This window comes from Pseudonaja textilis, chromosome 4 (genome assembly GCF_049901715.1).
Source record: "Pseudonaja textilis isolate UNSWEBS1 chromosome 4, rPseTex1.2, whole genome shotgun sequence".
Taxonomy (NCBI): Eukaryota; Metazoa; Chordata; class Lepidosauria; order Squamata; family Elapidae; genus Pseudonaja; species Pseudonaja textilis.
In genome coordinates this window covers 19,568,788-19,591,230 of record NC_141993.1, presented here as the reverse complement: position 1 = coordinate 19,591,230, position 22,443 = coordinate 19,568,788, and the positions used below count along the sequence as shown (strand labels likewise).

The 22,443-nt window shown below is 40.3% G+C and overlaps 2 protein-coding genes across 3 annotated transcripts in view; one reads left to right on the top strand and one right to left on the bottom strand.

The window, feature by feature from the left end:
- Positions 1 to 5,871, top strand: part of PLA2G12B (phospholipase A2 group XIIB) — a 28,232-nt gene extending 22,361 nt beyond the window's left edge. For both annotated transcript variants that reach the window (XM_026713504.2, XM_026713505.2), the window contains exon 4: positions 4,702 to 5,871. In XM_026713504.2, the coding sequence (XP_026569289.1) occupies positions 4,702 to 4,820 (119 nt within the window). In that variant the 3' untranslated portion in view covers positions 4,821 to 5,871. The remainder of the gene's footprint in view (positions 1 to 4,701) is intronic.
- Positions 5,872 to 7,422: 1,551 nt separating this feature from the next.
- OIT3 (oncoprotein induced transcript 3) overlaps positions 7,423 to 22,443 on the bottom strand; it is a 42,545-nt gene continuing 27,524 nt past the window's right edge. Inside the window, exons 6-9 of the mRNA XM_026713559.2 lie at positions 20,075 to 20,235; positions 16,613 to 17,028; positions 9,406 to 9,505; positions 7,423 to 8,146 (exon numbers count right to left, since the gene is read on the bottom strand). Of these exons, the coding sequence (XP_026569344.1) occupies positions 7,973 to 8,146; positions 9,406 to 9,505; positions 16,613 to 17,028; positions 20,075 to 20,235 (851 nt within the window). The 3' untranslated portion in view covers positions 7,423 to 7,972. The remainder of the gene's footprint in view (positions 8,147 to 9,405; positions 9,506 to 16,612; positions 17,029 to 20,074; positions 20,236 to 22,443) is intronic.

The window sequence follows — 22,443 nt, the reverse complement described above, 5'->3', positions numbered from 1 at the left end:
TAATGAAACCCATGTTTTTAATTCGGAAGCACTTTCCCTTCCAGTTATATGATTTTCTGCTGTCTCACAGATCTAGACACCCTTTTAAATATTTGATCCTTGAATTCTGTATTTATTTTCCTTGCCTTGAATTTCTCTCTTCTTTCTTTTTAATCCTCCTTTAAGTATTTATTTGGAAGGAGATGTTCTTTTTTTTCTTTTAGCAAATGTCTCATGCATATTTATAAAGCTATATATTTTAAATCATGTTGCCAAAAACCTTTTCCAGATTAGTTCTACTAGTTAATAAAGGTGAATAAAGTTATAAATATTGGCTAGAACGCCAAGAAGTAAAAAACTCTTCTGAAAAGAAGAAACTATTTCTCATAAATCATTTCAGAAGCCAGGAAGAAGAAACCACAGTGGGGAAAATAGTTGGTTTTTTTTACCAAGACTTAGGATACTTCTGCACAGAAGTATGAAAGTCCCTCTATCTTCCTACGAGGTCAGAAATGTTTAGACATGCTGCATCTCCATTTTCCCAATACTCTAGTCTCCAGCTCTTTATTTCAGACCTATAAGGAAAATGGTAGTTTGATATTTTTGACAAATCTCCTTCCATAAAGAAATCTAGGTGTCCTAGTTTACAGGGATCTCCAACCTTGGCAACTTTAAGACTTGTGGACTTCAACTCCCAGAATTCCTCAGCCAGCTTTGCCAGCTTACAATTCTGGGAGTTGAAGTCCACAAGTCTTAAAGTTGCCAAGGTTGGAGACCCCTGTCCTAGTAATCACCACCTGAGTACGAGCCAGCGATGTGTTGCCATTGCCCCCAAAAGCCAATGCAATCCTGGCTGCATCAACAGAACAGAAGGATAGTGTTAAGATCATAAGAAGTGATAATACTGCTCTATACCACACCATCAATGAGGTCACACTTGGAATACTGCATCCAGTCAGTCAGAATAGAGCAACAGGAGGCCCTAGACCATTTCAGACAAGTGACCGTCCAGTCCAGGCACTTCTTAAAAGCCTCCTGTGATGAAGCACCCACGACTTCTGGAGGCAAGCTGTTCCATTGATGAATTGTCCTCACTGTTAGGAAGTTTCTCCTTAATTCCAGGTAGTTGCCATTCATTCTTTCTTGTCCTTCTCTCTGGTGCGTTGAAAAATAAGTTGACCCCACTCTTCTTTGTGGCAGCCCCACAAATACTAGAATAATGCTATCATGTCACCCCAGTCCTCCTTCTTTCTAGCCTAGCCATACCCCAATCCTGCAACCGTTCTTTGTATGTTTTAGTCTCAAGGCCTTCCAATCGTCTGAATAATGGCCACCATATTACAGAAAAGATGTCCAGACCCTAGAAAGTGTGCAGAGAAGAGCAACAAAGATGATGAAGGGTCTGGAGTTTAAATCATATGACCAACAGTTGAGGGAGCTAAATAGGATTAGCCCATCAAAGAGGAGGATTAAGAAGGACATGATAGCTGTCTTCCAGTACTGGAGGGGCTGTCACTAGATTGAGTCTCCAAAGGACAGGGTAAGAAGTCATGGGTGGAAGCTTGTTAAAGAAAGATCCGACCTAGAAGTAAGGAGAAATTTTCTGCACTGAGAATAATTAATCAATGGAATAGCATGTCTCCTGGAGTTGTGGGTGCTCCATCACTGGAAGTTTTCAAAAACAGACTGGACAACCATTTAATTGGAATGGTATAGAGTCTCTTGCCTTGAGCAAGGGGTTGAATAAGAAGACCACCGAATTCCCTTCCAGCCCTATGATTCGGTGTTCTGTATTCTAACATGCCTGAAAGTTCGCAAGTACCATACCAGAGGCAGCTTTGAAAATGACTCCGTTTCTCCTTTTCCTTGGGTTTTCCCACCTAACGCTATTTTCCTTTCCATGAATGAAAGTGAATATATTAGATGTATTCCAAGAGAATGTTGCAGGATCCAATCTCAATCAGTCACCAGGACCAAGAGGTTTTGTCTTCCGAGCTTTTGGACCAGTGGTGGGATTCAAATGTTTTACTACCGGTTCTGTGGGTGTGGCTTGGTGGGCGTAGCTTGGTGGGTATGGTAGGAGAAGGAGGATACTATAAAATCTCCATTCCCACCCCACTCCTGGGGAAGGATACTGCAAAATCCCCGCTCCCTCCCCACCCCACTAACCTGCTTTCCAGCTCCGTTCTCCTGTGCAGGGCAACCAAAGAAGACCCAGCCGATCAGCTGAGACTCGATGGGAGGCAGAGAAGAGATGGGGAGGGGACAGTCAAAGGTGGCATGTGCCAGTTCTCCGAACAATTCAAAATTTCCACTACTGGTTCTCCAGAACTGGTCAGAACCTGCTGAATACCACCTCTGTTTTGGACTTATCCTGGAGCCCATCTTTAGGGAACTTCTGGCTAGAGAGAAGCTCCTTGAAGACTGGCTTTCTCACAAGTCTGAAAGTTCAGAAGACAAAACCTCTCGTCCCTGTAACCGAACCAGATTGGATTCTCTTTTCCTTCCCCTCCAGGGGAAAAAAAGGTCCTAAAAATGACAGGACATGGTCATGACCGCATGACTGAAACTTCACTATTTTTTCTTGATTCTTGACCATCCATCTGCACCCCTTATGCTAACTTTTTTTTTTGGACCTCTCCATAGATACTGTTGTCCTTTCCATTTCCCTTCTTTGTGAAATGGGATTGAGCACCTCTTGTTTTCGATCTTTCACGTTGGATGAATTGGACAGAAATGATTTCCACAGAGTTGGGTTCCATGGTTGTTTTCTTGCAGATGTTTCATGACCCAACAAGGAAACATCTTCAGTGCTAGAAGAGATGGAGTTTGTTCTCTGTTTGTATACAATGGTTTGCCATGTTAAGTTTGATAGTCTTGATGGTACTGGTGATTTCCAAAGTGTTTCTGAACAAAAGCCTAGAGCTGTGAAAAAGCATTTTAGGCACACCTATTAAAAATTCTGCCTTAACTAGATAGATAAAGGTTTAGGATAAAGTGACCCTAAAATTATCAAGAGGGCTGAAATTTAGCCATAGGGTGACAATGTGGCAACAGGGGAAGGAGGGATTTTTTAAAAAAGGAAAATGGCATAGAAAAAAAAATTATTGAAACCACTTTCCTCATCGCCATGTTTCTAGATCAGCTCATTCTCTTTCACGCTCCCAGAAAACAAGAGCTTTTATTTTTTAAAAAATGGCAATCTTTACTATATTTTTAGCATGTTATCGTGCCAAATTAAAAGGGACAATGACAGCCTTTTGCAGCTTATTGAATCCTCCCGCTAATGGGAAAGAATTTAGAATCCAATTTATCTCAAAGGTGCCAGAGAAAGGAGAAATTGGACTGTTTCCAATGTGTTTGAGGGACCAAAGAACTGCCAAGAATGGCTGAGTGGCAAAGATGTACTTGTTCTGCTAAGCCTGCAACAAAACCTGAGGTCCAGCTCACGCACCTCTTAGGACCAACCAGAATGGTGGCAACCCCTTTAGAGATAAAAGTCCTTTGGGGCTCAAGAAGAAATGCCCTTGGTGAGAAACGTAGTATTGGGCAGCTTATGATTTCTTGATATATATGATTTCTTTATATATATATATAAAAGCAAAATACCACTCACACATCACCACAAAATCTCCAGAACCATAAAGCCTACAAACTTGGAAATTTGGCACCTATTGTTCTTCTTGGCTTCTAGGTGCTCACTCAGAAAGGATTTTGCAAAATGACCACCAGAGCATTGGCATTTCCTATATTATTATTAACAGGCTCTGATGCTAAGGCCTTCTACTCCCCCTCCCCCACCTGAAAAGAAATCTCTTTTAAATGCAAAACACAAGCAGAGGAGAGGAGTTTCAGTTTTAGTTTTACAGCAGCAAGCAGCTTTAGTACGGAACAGTTGAGCTAAGCCATGCCCAGGCTCCTTGCTATCTCCTTCTTGCTCACACAGCAAATACTGTTTCAGTTTCCAAATAGCCCTCAACTCTTTCACACACTGACAGGACGCTAGCCAGATGAATACCGATGGATGCTGGTAGGCAGAAGCAGAATTTCCACCCCCCTTATTTGCCTTCCCAAAAGCTAAGCCCAACCACATAGTTGCATAGTGAAGCACGGGTATCGAGCTAGTATTAAAATAAAGGGGCAAAGTGCTTTTTTTTTTTTTTTTAAAGGTATCTTTATCCCATGTTTCTGTCAATGCTATAGTTATAATGCTATTATAGCAAATGTTCCTGAGGTGAGTCCTGCACCTTTTCAAAATTAAAATCAATCAGAAGAGAGGTGGAAGAGATCTTGGAAGTCTTCTAATCTAGTCCACACACACACACACACACCCTGCTCAAGCAGGAGACCTATATTCAATCATAACTGGATATTGAATGCATTTTTGGAAGCTTTTGTAAAATAAGAAAACTGTTGCTTTGGGGAACGGCAAGGCCCTGTTTGCTGGCGTGGCATGGAAACATTAGGCTCAGGTTCTGGAGTTTGTTGAGTCAGATCTTGATTGCTTTTCTATGGTCTACAGCAGAGGTCTCCAACCTTGGCAACCTTGGCAACTTTAAACCTGGAGGACTTCAACTCCCAGAATTCCCCAGCCAGCTTTGTTGAAGTCCTCCAGGCTTAAAGTTGCCAAGGTCGGAGACCCCTAGTCTAAGGAAAAGAAATCCCAGTCATCTTATAAAAGAAAGGGTGTGATGGATTTGATCTCGTTCTCTTTTGCTACAGCATGTGAATCCATAGCCGATACGATATTCCAAACAGTCAGGACCTTGGGTTGCCGTCCCTTCATGAACAGCCAAAGAAGTGCCTGCATCTGTAGTGAAGAAGAACGAGACGAATTGTGAAAATGACCATCAAGCTGTCTGGTAGCGTGACAACGGTGGCTTCTGGTGTCCTTTGTTTACATGAAGCTTGGTCTTCTGTCTTCTGGAACAAGCACATAAGTATCTTAACTTTGGGCCTTGGGAATCAATCCCAAGGCTGGTGAACACCCAGGCATTAATTGTCAAGCCAGCATGATTGAGAAAGGAATCCCCCCAAAAGCAATGGAATGGCTTGGTCCAATACCCTCCTCTGTTCTATCTAATGACTTTTATCCACTTCCCAGAGCATCGGCTTGATTTAGAGATGATTCGTCATGTAAGAAGAACAGCTGAGATGGACACAAGTGGTCCAGGCATCAGAGAAGATCTGCAAGATGATTCTGACAATATTATACACCTTTGCAGCCCATATGTATATGATAAGCCCACGGCTTTCCTCAGAGGCTGTCGCTTTTGCTTTTCAAAGGGATACAAAGTCATGGAAACCTCACATTGCTGTTAAAAAAAAAAAGAAGCCCATCAATATTGACTGGATTATCCATTACAGAACTCAGTTTGAGTTGTGGGCATCTGCTTGAAGACAAAGGAGAGAAGATCAAGAAGATCGGAGTATGAAGTCATTGTGCATAATGCTCATTTTATTTTCCCTTTAGATCACTGTTCCCTTAGAAGAGTAAAAAAACATACAAATCATCTTATAATAAGAAAAAAAATATAAATGGTACATGAGGGTAAAAAAAATAATGTAAGATGCAGAGCATTCCAAACTTTTATTAAATAAGACATATAGCTTAAAATAATATCAGAGATTGCAAGGAACTTACTTCCTATCTACTTAGAATTAACTAGTACTCTACAGCTTTAAGTGACACAACTATATATAGTTCATACATGTAAAACTCTTGTGGGCCTCCTGATTCTTTTTCTATATCCTCCTCTTTAAAATTGAAGCATTCTGGTCAATTGCCCATTGCTTTCTAAAGAAAGAAAACTGTTTCCCCACCCCACCCCCAGAACACAGGGTAATGGAATTAAACCTCCTTCTTACTGAGATTAAAGTATTTGGAGCTGCTTTATTGTACTGCAGTAATTGGATTTGCATCGGCCAACCTTTTACATCAGAAGGATTGGTTCTTTTTCATCATCCCCTGAAGAAAATTTTCCCTTTCCCCCTTGTTCCTGTGATCCTGAGAAAGACATCGGGAATCTTTCCTTGGTTCCCACAAATTGTTATTATCCCAATGCAGTTAGTCCTTGATGTATGGCCAAAAGTTGGGTCCCAAATTTTTGTTGCTAAGCGAGACATTTTTAAAGTGAATTTTGTCACGTTTTACGACCTTTCTTGCCACCACCGTTAAGTTACTAGCAATAGCATTTAGACTTCTATACTGCTTCATGGTGCTTTCTAAGCGGTTTACAGAGTCAGCATATTGCCCCCAACAATCTGGGTCCTCGTTTTACCGAGCTCGGAAGGATGGAAAGCTGAGTCAAACTTGAGCCTGGTGAGATTTGATCACCAAGAACGTTCTCACTGCTTGCGGAACTGCTAGGAAAGCATCAGAATGCCTGTTGCTCTTTTCACACAACCACCCAATCATCACTAACATTTTTGCACCATCACTTTCCCTTCTTCTTCCTCTTCCTGCAGCTGGCCAACGGGGCATCATTAAAATGCATGTTAATTGCTGAGGGGTCCTTAGTGCTCTCTGAGCTTGGTTGTTTTCTTGCAGCACTGATGATGTTAGCCAGTTGGGTAATGAAATGTCTGCAAGAAAACAAACAAGCTCAGAGACCACCAAGAGCCCCTCATTTCAACCCTGAGCTACAAATAGTCGCCCTTATGGGTGCCAGGTTAACTTGTACCCTACGCCTTCTTTCTTATTTTCATGTTGCATTTACCTTTTTGTGAAGTTAGGTGTTTTCTCTCTCTCTCAAAAGAATATGATCATTCTGCAGTGGCACAAAAAAAACATAGTTCTCAAAGCAGCCTGAAGGTAGTGGAGCGATAGTGTAAATTATCATATCAATACTTTCATTTCAGAAGGGAAGGGAAAATCTTGGGAACAGGAAACTGAGGAAGATAGGAATTCCAAGAAGGAACTGCACTGCCTATTCTAGGGAAGGATCTTCTAGGAGGATCTGCCACAAATATGCCTTTCCATTAGATCAGTAGCCGATTAACTTCTGAATTTAATTGGTTGAGAAGGAAAAGACTGCCAGGAGCCCCAAAGTATTGTGATGGTGCATAAGGGCAGTGCCTGTCTCCGATCAGTAGGGAAAGGTCCTAGATCCATGAAATCATAAATCATCAGCCTATGAGGATGTTAACTTTTCAAAACATACAGACACAATTAAGCATGACAATTTAATATGTTGATACATTTCCACCACTCCCAACTGTTATCCTAGTGTCACAACTGCTTTACAGAAATTCAAAATGTTGACATGTATGTCAAAGAAAGAAAGAAAAGGGAGCAAGGCTTCAACGGTTACAGCTGTAGCTTCAACTTGACATTTGAGCTGTGGATGCCCCAAAGGAGCATTTTTGGCTGTGCTTTGAATAAATCATGTGTCAGGGTTCCAAGTAATAAATCCATTGCAAGCAAAAACTCTGAGCCCCAGGTGGATTCCTCAAAGAATAACTTTATTGGAAATATCATATTGGCACATATCTGGTGAAAACCAACTCTGAAGGGTCCCTCAGTTTTCATCTAATTAAAAGTAAAAGTTTCCTCCCCAATCCCAAACAATCAATCACATGCTCAATCAATGCTCAATCAGGCAGTGTCCACTGGTCTGGTGACATCATTCCTCCTTCTTCCAGCCAGGTGTGAGAATATCCTTAGTTCCCCAAAGAAAGTATTATATTTTGACTACACAACCCCAGCTATTTCTAATCCCCCCTCCCAATCCCTCGCTCCAGTGTGGCAACACTGAAGCTCCAAGATGGCTTCGTCCAGGCCAGCTTCAGGGTTGATCATGTCTAAGTGAAGCAGACTCTGCTTTGACCCTACAAAATCAAATTTCCCATTCAACGTCTCCGCCACATGCAACGGAATTGAGATGTAGACTATATCTAGTTTGAACTCAAGGGGAAGAAGGGCATATAGATATATATATTCACACATCTATTCCATCTGTTCATCCATCTATGGATGTATATATTCATACATCTATTCTTGCACATCAATTTTAATTGGGCCACTTGTCAGGATATGGTGTGCGATGTGATCGCCTTCCTCTTGTGATCGGGCTCTTCTGCGCATCCGTCTGTGACAGCCCTGTGCACAGCGAGATCTCTTGTCTGTTACTCCACACACAAGAACACGGCAATGAAGGAACACTTCCTAAATGGGGAAAAAAAGCACATTTATGTCTATCTACCTACCTACACACATACTACATACATTATTGGGGAAGGAAATGCAGCAGCTCAGAAAAAATGCTATTTCACACTGCTTTGCTTTTTAGGTGCAAAGAATATCTAAGCTTCTATAGATTTTCCTTCCAGAAATTGAAAGAAGCACACACACACACACACGCACAGAGAGAGAGAGAGAGAGAGAGAGAGAGAGCCTGGAGATTGACTTTCTATAAGAGATGTATTCATTTTGCCTTAGCTGCAGTTCTTGGTACAATATTTTTAAACGTCTCTCATTCAGGAGGTGAAGACAGAAACCACACAGTAGAAACAATATTAACCTGGTGGAATCTTATCTGCACTGAATCTTCAGCCATCCCATAATATGGAGCAGACACTAATCCTGCAATAATCTTTACCTCAAACATTAGATACATTTTTGTAAATGCAAATTTAATATATCTGTCCAATAGTAGGTGTGAGCTTCAGAGAATGAGTCAGAACATTTTGATTGGAAATCTTTAAAAGCAGCCAGATTTTATATCATTTTAGGCAACAATATTATTTTACCCCTTAAAACTTAAAAGGAGTAATGTTGTTAACTTCTTTTCAAGAAAAACTGATGACACGTCTACACTGTAGAATAAAAGCTGGTTTCCCTGTCATTCTTTCCTTGAAATTTTGAAATTGCTGGGGTGCCAGGTATCCGAAACTCCATGTTGAATGTTATGGTTATTGCCATAAAATGTGTTGTGATGATGAATTCTTAGGATGAGCCCACCTATATTTATTGATCTTGCAAACATTGTTAAGAAGTGCTTTGCACATGAAAAGTTCTTGTTTCAGAACAGAGATGTTTTGATGTTACCTAGTCTAAAATAATAGTACAAAATTTCCAGCGGAAGCAAGCTGTGAAATCATCTATTTGGTGCAATGGGTGATGTTTAGGAACCATATCTCAGATGGTCCATTTCATTAAACAACAGCTCAGGAGAAAGAAAATATGGTAGGTTTGGGAAATAGAAGAAGAAAACGGCAGGGTCAAAATCCCCATTTACCAATAATATTCATTCCCCATATTTAAATCCCCATTTACCAATAATATTCATTCTCATGTTCTCCTAATCAAGTCTATCAAAAGTGAGAGAAGATCTTGGTGGCATCTGGATCTTCTGCTAGTCCATTTCAATAGACTTTTGTCTTTGTCAGCTCTCCCGAAATTCATGAATTTGAATTTTTGCTCACCTTGTTGTCTTTGCCCACAAATTTGAACACTGGGACCTGAAAGTGTTTAGCCAGATGATCTTTTGATGTGTACTGCTTTATGGAATCATCCGAAACGCAGCTGAAGAGAAAGGGAGAGAAGAAAAACATCAACAGCTTTCATAGAATGATGCCCAAAAGACAGAAGATATTTTAGTGCCTTCCAGGGAGGCTGGCAGGCATTCATATTGCTGTCTTAACTCTACTGGTAGGTCAGCCAAGACTGAAGATGAAAAAACAGAACAGGAGTCTAATTGTATTGCCAAAAATGTAAAAAATACCCATTGCAATTTTAAAAAATGATTAAAAGAATGCATTAGGCTTCCTTCAATCTGGATTTGCAGTTCTGCTAATGACCAAAAGATTTACCATCATCCTAAATCAAAGAAATCCTTAGCCAACCTTTGATTTTTTTTCAACAAAAATATAGATATGACTCAGAGACGTGGCAAAACCAAAGAACTAATGGAGAAAATATTGTAGGATTTTTTTTTTCCTTCTCAGGTTCCCAACTACGTGGGATGAATGACAACACATCAAATAATTTTTCCTGATAATTCTTAATCTGAACTTTCCTGTTTATTTTTGTATATTTCTTTAAAGTAGATTGCAAATCTTTGTGTTGAAGAAAGTTTTTAAACATGGGTTGAAAGTGGGCCTTTTGAATGTAGAGGATAGAATCAATGTCCTCTATTTAATTATGTTGTTGTTGGCAAATAATCATATGTGTTTACAAAGAGGGAAACAACAAAATGGCTGTCACACTCCTGGGATCAAAGCCCTGTCCCTTTTGAATGTACACTGTGATATACCACAAAAAAGAGCAAGACATCAATCAGAGGGCTGTGGTGGCCATCTTCATTTCCTGCCAGATACTTCTGCAAATAACTAAGACATTTATCTGAGAGAAGAAATAGGCAACATAATGTATTATTCCCAAGTGATTTAGTTCCATTATGCTTATAAAGTTACAGGATTTCTGAGTCCAAAAATTGAATTAATCAAATGATTACAAACATCTTTTTGTTTGTTTGTTTTGTCAATGTGTAATAGCCTCTGAGCCTTAATGGAGAATCAAAACCAACTGAATTAATATAAAGAAAATAGACTGAGGAAAACAAAATGAATTTCCTTGAAAAATGAGATGTCATTCTAAGGACACAAAAATACTGAGAATGAGCTGATAGGGTGTTGTTATTCCTCAGTGCTTAGCTTCTTGTGTGACTGTGTCTGTGTCTTCAAAGAAAAAGTATATTCTTTGGTGTTGAATGATAACACAAAGGAATGCTTACCAGCAATCTAATCTCCAGAATGCAGACTTTGAACATTATAAAACTTGCTACACAGAACAAAAAGCAAAGGAAAAGTACTAGACGTGGACAGCGATGTCCTACATAGAAATAACCTTTGGCTCTTGGAATCTGACATAAATTGCTCATTAACTGCATTTATCCTGAGTGAGAAGAGCCTATTAGATAGAACTTGAAGGTGGACTTTTGTTCCTTGTATTATTGCTAGATGGGGAGGGGAATCATTTTGTAAGCATATCAAGAAAAGTTCAACAATTATTTATGTGGTAAGCACCCAGGACAGGCTTGGAAGAATAAAATAGATCAGTTAAGAAAACATTGCTATCTTTGCTAGTTAAAACCTATGCTATAATAAATCAGCTGTTTTTAAGATAACACTAGATTCTTTGCTTTTCTTACAATTCTCAAATACATTTATAAACAGAAATATAGTAGCATGTACTGAGCAAGGTCCATTCCAACATTTGCTTCAGCACCTTAAAAGATCAGATGGAATCACTATCTTGAGTCACAGCTATAAAAGCCACCTGTTCAAGTACAATTTCAAGGATTACTTCCCTCCTTTACATGCTTCTATTTATTAGGCCATTGGTTTTCACTGATGTATGTGTGTGTGTGTGTGTGTGTGAGAGAGAGATATCTCAAATAAATACTCTCTGAGAGCTTTAAAAAAAATCAGTGGCATCTGGAATATGGATTATAATGCTACCATGTTCTACAAAGAAAGCTGAATGGTAGAATATTCCTTGGTTTAGTAGCAGGAATGGAGCTGCTTTGAATTATGAGGCACACCTAGGTTTACTTTCAAGGCCAACCTTGGAGGGTATGGAATAGATGAGGAGAAATTCAAAAATTCAAGGAGGTTACTATTCAAATTCAAAGCCTGGACCTTTTTGGGGGATGCGTATTATAGATAAAAAGGGTGGAGCTTTGATCTCACAATCACAGCTGTCTCTTGATTTGTTTTTACCCCTACAACAGATGCTACTGTATACTTTTTTGCCTTTGTGAAGTTTTCTCCATTTCTCTAATGTTCGACCAACATGTGTCTTCGTGATTAACAGCAGAACTACTCCAAAGACAAGTGGCAGGAAGACCCTGAAGCAATAGTAAGGAATCCAAAGAGATGATCTTTCACCCAAGACTTCCATTTTAGCATTACAAGAATAAGAATGCCAGAATAGCAGCGGCAATTGCACTTAGACTGATAAAACCGCTTCATAGTGTTTTACAGTCTTCTCTAAGTGGTTTTACAGAGTCAGCCTATTTCCCCCAACAATCTGGGTCCTTATTTTACTGACCTGGAAGGATGAAAGGCTGAGTCAAGCTTAAGCCGGTGAGAATCGAACACCTGAGTGAGCCTAGAATACCGCATTCTAACCACTGAGCCACCAGGGCTCCAGAATGCCAATTTTGTAAATTCCCCCCATGTCACTTTATGTCAGTGAGACTCAATGAACTTTATAAAACATTTATGAAGGAACTTGACATTGTTATTCACAAAGGAAAATGTTAATTTACAGTATGAGCTTAGGGATAATACATCTAAAATTGTTTCATAAATAACAGGTACAAAGATGATCCACAGGGGAACTTATAAATGTATGAAGTACATCAGAAAACACCACCACCAATATAAATTAAGAGACTGGATAAACACCAGATGCTACATAAGGCCTTCTTGGAAGACATGATCACTTTGCATTGATTTAAAAGGGTACTTTATTTTGTTATTTAAAAAGAAAACAGAACCATGTATTAGATATTCAGGATGAGAATGTCATTCACTGCTTATTCTGGGGGGAAAACCTTCTGTATTTTAGGAACTGTAGTATTTGCTAGGATGGAATATACCCCATTCAAACTTATGGCATAGGAAATTGGCTAATATTTATAGTGCTGCAAGAGGCACAACCTCTCCATCCCATTATGTTAAAAAAATGCCATATTTTCCCCTTGCTATTAAAATAGCCTGGTCTAGGAAGAGATAGAGTATGTCCTTAACAGCGGGCAATTTGGCTTTTTAAGAACGCAATTGAGAAACCTTTTTTTAAAATTGTGCTTCACTTGGGTATCTTTCTTCATCAAAAGCCTTCTTCAGAGTTTGCACAGTTTATGATCACATTGTGCCATAGGCAAGGAGATGCTCCTTCCCATGATTAAGAATGCAGGCAAGAACTGGCTCTATAGAATTCCTGTGCATGGCCCTCCTTCAACACAAAGGTGGTTTCTAAAAGAATTTCAGCAGCAGAGAAAACAACCGTTGCATGAAATTTGAGTTGTCTCCCATCTATAGAGTAAGTGTACTCCTAGTTCCCAAGCTGGGTGTCAAGCTGCCACCTCATGCTTATGTTTTACTATTGTTTGGCAACAATCTGCCATGAACTCTGGGGAGGGGAGGGAGGGAGGGCGGAGGTTTCAAGGAAGCAAAAAGTTTGCTGTATCTCCCTGAGACGCAACTTCAAGGTAAACTGGCTGGAACGGAACACAGTTGCATGCCAACCAGTGGTGGGATTCAAATGTCTTTACTACCAGTTTTGTGGCATGGCTTGGTGGGTGTGGTGTCACTTGGTGGGTGTGGCAGGGGAAGGTTACTGCAAAATCTCATTCCCTCCCCACCCCACTAGCCTGCTTTCCAGCTCTGTTCTCCTGTGCAGGGCAACCAAAGAAGACCCAGCCGATCAGCTAGGCCTCAGGAGGCGGAGAATAGATGGGGGCGGGGCCAGTCAGAGGTGGTATTTGCTGGTTCTCTGAAATACTTGAAATTTCCACTACTGGTTCTCCAGAACTGGTCAGAACCTGCTGAATACCACCTCTGATGCCAACCTACATGTAAAGTGACCATTCAAAAAACATCTTCTTTGAATTTAATTGGACATACGGGGAGCAGCATTGGAAGACACCTAAGGGAAGGAAAAGTTAGACTTGGGGATTTTGGCACACAATTTTTAGTTTTGACTTTACTGTAATTCACTTGACTTCAAGTAAACTATACCTTTCTCAACAAATGGAGTCAAGGATCATTTTTACTTAGAGGTTTAAGCTGAGGCAGGTCTGACACTGGGTTTTAAAAGAGGAATTTCTTTTGCAATAAATTTTGTGATTTGTTTGGGTTGTCCCCAGCCTTTATGCAGTATGTGTGTTAGGGTAATAATTTCCAGCCCATCAATCCCATAAGTGTGGTATAGTGTAATGAGTAAATGCTTTTCCCCCCTTCCATCTGCTTACGGGATTTATATTTCAAGGGACCCCAACTGTTCATTTAATCTCTCATTTCTCTAAAGGAACACTATATACCCTTAGACTTGCCTAAACATTATAGTTAATGTATATACTTATAGTTGCAATGATGAGTGGCTCAAGACTGCCATTTCCTGTTGCTGTTCCTTTGGGTTTTTTATTTGCTCTTGCCGTCATTTTATTATTTGTGTTGATGTTCAGCAGAGCATAGAATTTGAATTTTGAGCATCCTGAAACATGGAACAAACTAATGAAAATGATAAAGAAACAAGAATTATTCTTGAGCCAAGCTGTGATTAGTTTTAACATTCTGAAGCTGGTTATCTGTTAACTAGTTCAGAAACAATTCATTTGAAAGCAGTCAGAGATATTGTGAATTTGTTACTGCTTTTATACAATCCCTCCCTAATCTGCTTAAATAACTTGAGGCTAAAGCATAAATAACTTGAGGCTAAAAGTTAAATAAATAACTTGAGGCTAAAACATAAATTGAACCGTAGGCTGGGTAAGTTCTATTCACCTCCAGTTGAACACAGGCATTTTACATGGTAGTTTATTGGGGCTCCCGGTTGCATTGAGTTTGTACTTCTTTTAATCAGCTCTTATATTTCATGATCTCTCTGGTCACCAGCAAGAAGATTAGGGGACATATGGCCATTTCATGTAAATATAAGGTGAGACCAACTTACTTCTCATGTTTCTGTATGTCCTTTTATCTAGGGGTGGATGGCTGGGGGTTCCCAGGGGTTCGGGAGAGCCCATGACTAAGATTCTATGCAGTTCAGAGAACCCCCAAACCCCATTCCTGGCTGGCCCTGCCCCATCCTGCCCCTCCCAGAAGTCCCCATGCAGCCCGTTTGGGGTGCAGGTAAGTGCAAGGGCACATGGGGAGGTTCAGGGACGGTAAAAAACGGGCTTCCCAGAAGGTTGGGAAGGCTGAAAATGGGCCTGTCTCCAGCTTCCAGAAGGCCTCTGGAGCCCATGGAGGCTGTTTTCGTCCTCCTGGAGGCTCGAAGAAAGCATCCGGAGCCCAAGGAGGGCAAAAAACGCCCCCTGCCATAGTGCAGGAGGCTGACTAGGCCACACCCACCATGGCCACACCCACCCAGCAATGTTTATCATACCTCAAAAAGTATAAGTTTTACTAGCTTGTGTTTCCTAATCATTCTCTTTTCCTCTAGCCACCTGGTTGTGTCATATTTTCCTCTCTAGTGCTCAAATTCTCTTCCCCTGCACTAGTTTGTGGTTCATTTGAGATATTTTGCCATCTCTGGATGGCCGTTCTCAAGAGTCAGTCTACAAATCTGTTGGCTAATCTCTCTCTCTCTCTCATAGTCATGTTGGTTTGGGCTACCTAAGCACAGGGGTAACAAGATTTTGAATCAAATTACATATAGCGTGATATAACAGACCATCACATACATCCAATTGTACTGAACGACTTAAGGTTTACAATACAAAGGCTTATCCAATGAAAAACAATTAGGATAAAAATGCCTTCCTTGAGTTATATATACAAAGTGTGTGCATGCACACACATATAAAGGTGGGATAAAATATGATATTAAAGTAACAATTGTTAATAAAAAAGTCAAAAAAGTAATACCTGGATTCAGCAAAATAAAAAGAAAAGAAAAGGAGAAGATTACAACATGATTTAAGTTTTCTATTTGACCTAAAACAGAAGTTGAATTGGTGTGTCAAAAGAAAACAAAGTTAGTACCAATAATAATAAGTACCTTGGGGGCAATCCAGAAACAACTGCAGCACTGCTTCAATACCATTGGCATTGACAAAATCACCACCAGTCAATTGCAAAAGACAGCCCTGCTTGGAACATCTTATACCTGCAACAATACGTCTAATACCACTTACACAACTTCTGCCTATTCCAGGTCTTTGGGAAGGACTCAATAGCTAGATAAAAATGCCAAATCCAGTCAATACAATTCTCATACAAAACACAAATTCTTCGCAAAGGCAAAAGGACTGGGCTCTGTTTGAAGTCTGGAACAGCTGTAAAAGGTCATTCTGCTCATTCCTGTTAAATATGCTCTAATGATGGATGAACAGCTGGGCTACATAAAAAGGGTAAATGTCTTTAATTATGGCCACCAAATTGTTCAAGCATTATCATGAGAAAGGAAAGTTTCTCTGCTAAACAGGATTGTAATTTTAATTGTAAATGAGAGCCACTTTGGTCTAGTGGTTAAGGCACCAGGCTAGAAAATGGAAAGCTATGTGTTCAAGTCCCAGCTTAGCCATGAAAGCCAACTGAGTGACTTAGGGCTACTCACTTCTAATCCAACTGACCTCACAGGATTGTTGTTATGGGGTAAATAGGAAGGGGAAGGTGTGTCGGATATATTAACTGCCTTAAGTTGTTTGTAAAAATAATAAAGGTAGGATACAAATAAATACATTTCAAATATTTGCTCAACCTCTGTTTTCTTTTTATGGAGTGGCTAGTTTTGCCTGCATAATCATGACCGCTGGCCGTTGTTCTAATTTCTCAGCTGGCTAAAAGGTATGCTGACAGTCTCAGGAAAGATTTGAGTTCCTTTCTTTCCTTGAACTTCGATGACTAAATAATCAAGTTTTAAAATCTCAGAACAAAGACAAAAGCAGTCAAGGCTTACCCATCTCGAATTAAGTGGTACTTCAGGATCTCGTCTGTTTTGGATGTAGGGGTAGCAAAGCAACTCTCTACCAATGTCTCCAGACCATTGACATGCACCAAGGGCTCAATCCCAAAATACAAAGAGTCTCGGAGTTTAAGAGTAGGAAGGGAGTCCTGATAGGACTCTTCAAAATCTTTGTCTTTGAATATCTCAAGTGTGAAAGGGAAGACGCCTTGATTGTGCCCCATAATTTCCAGGGGCAAATTCTTCACATTGGGGATATAACCTTCCGAGATAGTGTAGTGGCGAGGAAATTCACAAGTCACAGGGATTAACAGCTTTCCTGTATGGACAATGATGTCCCCATTACTGCCGGGTGTTTGCTTTGGCAAGCCGGTGACCATATTGGTAGCAACTATTTTGTCATTTACTACCTGTAGACAGAGGGCGAAGATGGTATGGTAAAGTTAGACGGACTGCCTGAATAAAAGAATATGTCAGGAACAACATTATTCAACATCATCTGGACTAGGTGATCATCTGCAAGAATACAAAAAAAAAAACCTAGCCAAAAGGGGAAGTCAAGAACCAGAAACCAGCCATCTAGGATTATATTTTTTGTATTTATCTCTTTTTAAGAATACATTTCTAGCTCGCATATTAGCTTCTAATAAGCTATGCATGACTAATAAGCTTTCCAGGGTTATTGAGCAGGGCTGGTTATATTATTATCTACCATAACAAACAAAGTACATTAGAAGAAGAAGGGAAATTAATGGTGCCCATAGATCATAACAATTCTGCTTAAACAATGACTTCTTAGAGAAGTAAAATATTCCAGTATTTATTATTTTCATTAAAAACAGTTTATAGTTAATTAAAAATGCCCTTCTGGAGAGAAATTGGAATTCTGCTTGGGCTAACCGAGCACAAAAGCCAAATTTTAGCAAGTTACAAAAATCGACTGCAGAATTTGTCAAGAAAAGCAAAAGTCAAGCATAATGAATACAATAGCCTACAATAATAAAAGCCTACAATAATAAAAGAAGAGTCCCTTTCTCAATTCCATGAAATATGTTTCTAATTGGGATATCATCAAATAACTGATACCACTGCAGGACTCGATAGGTGATAGGTAAGTTAACTTGCACTCTCTCTTTTAGAATAGTCTTTTTCAAATTTGGCAACTTAAAGCTGGGTGGATTTCAACCCCCAAAAGCATGTGTGTGTGTATGTATGTATACAGTAATCCTTAACTTACAATCATTCATTTGGGGACCATTCAAAGTTACAACAGCACTGCAAAAAGTTACTTATGACCATTTTTCACACTTATGACCGTTGTAGCTTCTCCATAGTCACATGATCAAAATTCAGAAGCTTGGCTACTGGCTCGTATTTATGATGGTTGCAGTCTCCTAGGGTTATGTGATCACCTTTTGTGACCTTCTGACAAGCAAGGTCAATGGGTAAGCCAGATGTATTTAATGACCGTGTTATTAACAGATTTAACAGAATAATAGAGTTGGAAGGGACCTTATAGGTCATCTAGTCCAACCACCTGCCCAAGCAGGAAACCCTACACCATTTCTGACAGATGGCAGTCCAATCTCTTCTTGAAAGCCTCCAGTGATGAAGCTTCCACAACTTCTGAAGGCAACTTCTGTTCTATTGCTTGACTGTTCTCACTGTCAGGAAATATCTCCTTATTTCCAGGTTGAATCTCTCCTTGTTCAGTTTCCATCAATTATTCCTTGTTTGGCCTTCAGGTGCTTTGGAAAATAGCTTGACCCCTTCCTCTCTGGGGCAGCCCCTCAAATTTTGGAAGATGGCTATCATGTCTCCCCTGGTCTTTCTATTCACTAGACTAGCCATTCCCAGTTCCTGTAACCATTCATCGTATGTTTTAGCCTCCAGTGCCCTGATTATCCCGGTTGCTCTTCTCTGTACTTTTAACTTACTACAAATGCAGCGATTCATTTAACAACCGTGACAAGGAAGGTTGTAAAATGGGGCAAAACTCACTTAAATGTCTCGCTTAGCAACATAAATTTTGGGTTCAATTGCATCATAAGTTGAGGACACTTTTTTTTTGAAAAAAAAAGGTGAATGGTGTGGAATAGGAGATGCTATTTCAGGTTCTACTCTTGCCTGGATATTTTAAGACAAATCATAACAGCAGTCGTCATTATTTCTGTATTTTCTCTTATTCCGGAGTCTGCTCCTGGATGGAACAAGGGGACCAACATTCTGAAAGCTTGGAGAAATTTCCTCTTCTAGGATTCTTTAGGAAGGTCACACAGTGAGGTTGGCAGAAACACCCCTCTAGGTCTGTTCCACTGATCTACAGATTTATTTAAACAACAATGGCCTTTGCACAGTGGCAGAGAAGCAGGTTGAAAGCAAAAGGTTGGGAATTATTATTTTTTTTTTTGCTCCACACAGTTGCTAGGCAATCTATATATAGAGCAATTATTTAGGTCTGCACCTCCGGTGACAGATGCGTCCATTCATTTAAGTATGCTGAAGCCACTGTGGAAAATTTTAATAATGAAGGAATAAAACATAAGGGCCTTGGGACACAGCAATGGTCATAAATATGAGTCTGTTGCCAAGCATCTTAATTTTGATTGCACAATCATAGAGATGCATGATCATGGGTCGTAACTGTGAAAAACAGTCACAAGTCAGAGTTTTCAGTGCCCTTGTATCTTTGAACAGTCACTAAATGAACCATTGTAAGTCAAGGACTACCTATATTATGCACATAACATGAGGAGAGATTTCCCATGGACTGTACCTTGAGATCTCATATGATGACCCCACCCAAAAGCAACAAAGTCACAAAAGTAAGTAAAGTCCCTTTAATTCCTCCAACTTGGCCTCCAATGTCCAGTTATCATCGGCTGAAGAAAAAACTCTCCCAAGAACAGTTTTTAACGGGAAGAAATTTAGTCCAAACCCAAAGTACATATAAATTATAAATAAAAACCAACATAAACCCACTGCTGCAGCAGTTAATGAGACAGGGCAAGATAAGGAATTGCAGAACTCAAAAGATAATGTAACACATACAGTTGGGAGGACGCCAGAACCCAGATAAGACTTGACAAACAAAGATAATGCATGCTTTGCTTCCAGCAAGGATCTGTGTGCAAACATCCTCTTTATCCTGTTTTCCCAGATGAAGCTAATGAAGGGAATCAGGGCCTTTTTCTCCCCCGTAACCCACGTTGCTCCCCTATCCGTTCCTCCCTGTGCCCTAGGATGAAGAGGGGGTGGCCCTGGGTCTTCCTCTGAATGCCCAGCTGGACTCTGCCCTTCCCCAGTTTCCTCCACAGCCACTGGAGCCACACTCCCACTCTCTGTCATCTGTTCGACCTCCCCCTCAGAATCAGATTCCAACAGGGCATGACATCTCAAGAGGAAAGGTAGGATATCAATGCAACACTAAAACAAACAAATGCAATCAGTACATACATCGATAGATGTTCCACAGGTTTTCAGTGAGAAGATAAGGTTGACATGAGTGCCATTGGATACTCCTTTGCAGGAGCCATTGGTAAGCGAGAGGTCCATTCCCCCAACAAGATCCTTGGGAATATTCACTTCTATAGACGTAGATTTACATATAACTGGAACTGTAAAAAGGAGCACAGCTAGTAAGTGAGTCGGAAGTTAAAACACTGCCTTTCAGTGATGTTCCTGTAAGAAGCAGGATTAAGTCTTTTTGAATATCTGTCACTTCTAAATCAAATGTTTCCAGATTCTGGCCTCAGAAAATGATGCCGTGGTGATACAGTGGTTAACATACAGTATCGCCGGCTGACTCTGCCCACTGCCAGCAGTTTGATTCTCACCAGCTCATAGTTGACTCAGCCTTCTATCCTTCTGAGGTCGGTAAAATGAGGACCCAGATTGTTGGGAGCAATAGGTTAACTCTGTAAACCACTTAGAGAGGGCTGTAAAGCACTGTGAAGCTGTATATAAGTCTAATTGCTGTTGCTAGTGCGTGAATATAAAATGGTTGGATGGCCATTGTTATAGAAAGCAATGGTATTTGAGATGAGCAATTTAAAATACTCAACAAAGGACCAAGAAGGCTTACTTCCCTTTTGACAGTGTTATTGTACAATAGAACAACATTCTGCATCCTGATAGAAGTGTAATTTTGTCATTAACTTTGAGGCCGAGAAGTTTCTCCACAGAAAAATGGGGTGAAGTTTTGAATTAACTGAATCATCAATTAATTCATGACATATATGAAGAACATTTGCAGAAACTGGTGTGTCTATTCTAATGAAAAGAAGGACTGGGGTGACATTACAGTATCTAAGAGACTGCCACAATGAAGAGAGGGGTGTCAATCTATTCTCCAAAACACCTAAAGGCAGAACAAGAAGCAGTGGATGGAAACTAATCAAGGAGAGAACCAACCTAAAACTAAGGAAAAATTTCCTAACAGTGAGGACAATTAACCAGTGGAACAGCTTGCCTTCAGAAGTTGTTGGTGCTCTATCACTGGACGTTTTTAAGAAGAGATTGAGCAGCCATTTGCCTGAAATAGTATAGAGCTTCCTGCTTCAGCAGGGGGTTGGACTAGAAGCCCTCCAAGGTCTCTTCCAACTCTGTTATTCTGTTATTCTTTCTGTGGGTTTGTAGTGGACCAGAAGTATTGGACACTAGCTTCTATAATTCCCAAGGAAACTGACCTGCTGACTGCTGCCTCCCACCTAAGCAGGATGTTGACAGAAATTTTAGCTTACACTCACTCCTGGCTCTTTGTCAGCTGTACTGTAATCCAGCCTGACTTCTGAGGCTCAGTAATTCTAAAACCAGCCAGCCGAACCTATCAATAATTCAGATGGATATCTGAAGCTTATGGTCCAGGTGGAACAGAGATCCAGGAGGTGTGTAACCCCTTCAAAAAGACAGATTCCTCAATGGAGGGAAGCCATGTTTGCTTCAACCCTCAGTTCCAATCAATCTCACTTCCAGTCCTTCCAGCTCATCAGTCACCACACATCTGTGGTGGCAGCAATTCAGTGGCAATGCCAACACCAGCTGCCACGAGATTGACAATATTGGAATTGGTGAGACTGTCAGCCCAACCTTAGCCAGACATAAAGGCAAGAAGCACCAAGCTGAAAGATTGGAAGGACTTCCCTAAACTTCTCCCAAAAGAATATATTAAAAAATAATCTTTACTGCTCCCTTGAGCTTTGGAGGCCAAAGTTTTTTTTCTTTCTTTCTCTGAAAGGAAGTCTCCAAGAAAATTGCACATGCTTGTCCATGCCTCCCTTCTTAGAGAAGAATAATAATATATCACAATAGGAAAGGAGAGAGAAATTGAATGCAGGGCATGGTTTTGCATACACATGCTTCACCTCTCTCTCTCTCTCTGTCTCTCTCTGTCTCTCTGTCTCTGTCTCTCTCTCCATCTCTGTCTCTCTCTCCATCTCTGTCTCTCTCTCTGTCTCTGTCTCTGTGTCTTTCTCTCTCTCTCTCTCTCTCTCTCTCTCTGTCTCTGTCTCTATCTCTCTTTCTTTCTCTCTGTCTGTGTGTCTCTCTGTCTGTCTCTGTCTCTCTCTCTGTCTGTCTCTCTGTCTCTCTCTGTCTCTCCCTCCTCCCCCTTTGATGTTTACTGTCATGCTCCAAATAGACTCCTGGTGGTGTACAATTAAAAGAAAAATGGGCAGAAAAGCAATATACTAACTAACTATACTAACTACAGGAATTAAAAACCATATTAGAATAGGTCACTCCCTTGAGAGACATCTGTAAGAGGGACTTCAAGGGTAAAAAGAAATAAAGAGGGTGGCTCTCTCTGTGCAATTAAATCTCATTCC